Genomic DNA, 3176 nt, shown 5'->3' with positions numbered 1-3176 from the left:
AAAAAAAGGCTACTCAAATTGATAATATCAAAGTCAATTCTAGGGATTTTTACTAGTTTACACCAGTGATTTATTTGTACTCATCAATATATAAGAAGCCACCCATTAACCAACAAAATTACAAATATGTGGGTGGTTTTGTTTTGTTTTTGGAGGGCAATTGGAGTTAAGTGACTTGCCCAAGGTCACATAGCTAGCTTTTCTATCAAGTGTCTGAGGCCGGATTTGAACTCAAGTCCTCCTGACTCCAGGGCCAGTGCTCTATTAACTGTGCCACTTAGCTGCCCCTGTGTGTGTGTGTGTGTGTGTGTGTGTTTGAATAGGTGTGAGTGGGTAATAATAATGGGATTTTTTCATTTATGGATGAATTAGGTTAATAACAAATAACATTGGTAAAGTGTTACAGTTTATGGTTTATTCCTTTAAACAAAGCTTTCTATTCAATACTATCCTAGCAGCCTCTTTTATCTGCTTGTTCCTTAGACTGTATATAATAGGATTCAGAAAGGGAGATATTATGGAATAGAATATTGAAGAGATTATATCTTTAATGGAATAAGAATTTGAAGGTGGTTGTAGGTGCACATAAGAGGATGAAATAAGGAACAAAGAAACCACGATGATGTGGGGGACACAAGTAGAAAAAGCTTTCCTTTGGTCTTCTTTCACGGGAAATTTGAGCACAGTGGAAAATATGCTAATATAAGATGCAGTGATAAAGACAAAACAGCCAACCCCAATCACCATGCCAGAGACAAGTAAGGATAATATATGACTGAATGTCTCTGAGCAAGAGATCTTGAGCAGAGAGGGAATATCACAGAAGAACTGATGGATCACATTGGACTGGCAGAAAGACAATCGAAATGTGTAACCAGTATGGAACCCTGCATACAAAAGGCCAGTGAACAAGCAGATTAATGTCATCTGCACACAGACTCGGGGACTCATGATCACTGGATAGAGAAGTGGGCGGCATATGGCAACATAACGATCTCGGGCCATGACAGTGAGCAAAGTAAACTCAACATATGCCAAAAAAAACACCAGGAATATCTGAACTGCACATCCAGTAATTGAGATAGTTCTGTTGTTCACCAGGCAGTTAATGGATGCCTGGGGGATTGTTACTGATATTAAGCAAGCATCCACAATGGACAGATTCCTAAGGAAAAAGTACATGGGGGTGTGGAGCCTGCTGTCAACGGTGGTGACAATGACAATAAGGAGATTCCCCATCAGGCCTGCTGAGTAAATGAGAAAGAAGAGCAAAGAATATAAGATCTGCAGCTCACGAGTGTCAGAAAACCCCATGAGGAGAAATTCAGTCACAGTGGTGGTAAAGTTGGACATTTTCAGACTCCACTGAGTGACCTAGGGAGCCAAAGAGAAGTGAAAGAGTCCATCAGTCAGCCATTATTAAGGACACACTCTGGGTATAATTCATTGTTATCATTACTGTACAAGACATGGCCCCAGTCATGTACTGTGTCTGTGACTCTGGACAAGTCAGGTTACCTCTCAAAGAAAAACTCTGAGAGTTACATGTGAGGTGCAGAATGGTGCTGATAAAGACGTTTCTACACCTGGGAATCCCATCTATTAAAGAATTAGTGCTTAAAGAAGCAAAGAAATCTTCCCAATAACTTAGGTTGACTTTCTTTTTTTCTGTACTGTATTATCTGTTAGTGAATACATCAGCACAACCTGACCTAGACCAGAAGCCACCAATGAAAATGATGATCTTTAATATTTTCAAGTCCTCTGAGATGTGGTCTTAGCCTGTCTTTGTACTCCTTTCCCATGGACATCTCATCTTTGTGAACAGTCATAAACAGTATAGAAGACTAAGCCAGAAATTTAAAAAGACATAATTTCAAACATGTTCATGATTTTTGCTGGCAGTGGAGATGGAGACTATAATCTTTCCTCCAGCAATTGCCCTCTACACACTCTCCCACTGACTGAAAGAAGAAATTGCAAGGGAATGGTGGAGATGTAAACAATATATTCCCCCTATCTGGGTTCAGGAGGATGGTGAAGTCCACTGACCTGGCCTGCTATTCTCTCTGTCCCTCTGAATAATCTCACTTCATTTAATGGCCACCATAGCTGGTCGCTGGCTCTCCTGTTTTAATCACTTTGATTTTCTTCCATTCAAAGGTAGCATCAGATTAGCAAAATGAGGGACCTATGAGCCTCCAACTCTACCCTTGTCTCATACGGAATGACGTCCATGGATAAATCCTGTCCTGATGCTCCGTCCCCTGTCCTTTGATATCTGCTACTTCCCTAAAGAAATCTTTCAAGGTTAAGGATCCAGGACTTTGGGACAATTCGTAGGCAGATATTTCTTGGGAATTAATTCTCTGTTTTAGCATAAGCAGGTTCAATGATGGAAACTTTTTTTTACTATGTATGTGGAAATGTTTTGTGCAATTTTTCCTCTCTAAAATGAAATAATTGGACTGAATGCCCTTTTACTATACATCCTAATTCTACATCTATGCTAAAAACCCGCAGAAGCACAGAGTGAAATGTATATGAACTGACACTTTGTACCCCCTGAATTTAAGTCTTTCACTGGTTTTTGCTGCTTTACAGACTGAATCATTTTTAATTCTAACAATGGTTCCACTTGTATTTCCTCTTCTTAAAGTGTGACTTCCCTTTACCAAGAAGGAATGAATGTAGGTAAACGTTTACATAAAGCAATATATAAAAGGATAGGGAAAGAGGAGAAAGGGGTGGGAGGAGGGAGGGATGGAGGGAGAGAGGGAGGAAGGAAGGAAGGATGGAGAGAGGAAGAAGGGATAATGACATAAGTAAAGGAAGAAGGAAAAAAGAAAGAAAGAAAAAGGAAGAGAGGGAGGAAGAAATAGAAAAGAAGGAAGAGAAACAAAGATGGAAAAAGACACAGAAAGAAAGACAGAGAAAGGAAGGAAGAAAGGAAGGAAGGAAGGAAGAAAGAAAGAAAGAAAGAAAGAAAGAAAGAAAGAAAGAAAGAAAGAAAGAAAGAAAGAAAGAAAGAAAGAAAGAAAGAAAGAAAGAAAAAGAAAGAAAGAAAGAAAGAGAGAGAGAAGGAGAGAAAGAGAGAGAGAAGGAGAGAAAGAGAGAAAGAAAAAAGAGAGAAAGAAAGAAAAAGAAAGAAAAAGAAAGAAAGAAAGAAAGAAAGA

The 3176-nt window shown here is 39.1% G+C and overlaps 1 protein-coding gene across 1 annotated transcript; it reads right to left on the bottom strand.

Annotated features, from left to right (window-relative positions):
* Positions 1–414: 414 nt before the first annotated feature.
* LOC138176333 (olfactory receptor 14C36-like) lies at positions 415–1764 on the bottom strand. The gene has a single exon (XM_069107146.1). It carries the CDS (start codon positions 1351–1353, stop codon positions 415–417), a length of 939 nt encoding a protein of 312 aa, XP_068963247.1. The 5' UTR covers positions 1354–1764.
* Between the last annotated feature and the right edge of the window lie 1412 nt (positions 1765–3176).

This window comes from Petaurus breviceps, unplaced genomic scaffold (assembly GCF_028583685.1).
Source record: "Petaurus breviceps papuanus isolate PSGF00001 unplaced genomic scaffold, PetGlider_PUasm1.0 86623, whole genome shotgun sequence".
In the NCBI taxonomy this organism is placed as follows: domain Eukaryota; kingdom Metazoa; phylum Chordata; class Mammalia; order Diprotodontia; family Petauridae; genus Petaurus; species Petaurus breviceps.
Note: the sequence above shows the minus strand (reverse complement) of the source record. Positions and strands in the feature narration are given on the sequence as shown.

Coding starts and splice junctions, on each gene's coding strand:
- LOC138176333 (XM_069107146.1), bottom strand. CDS start 1,353: ATGTCCAACTTTACCACCACTGTGACTGAATTTCTCCTCATGGGGTTT.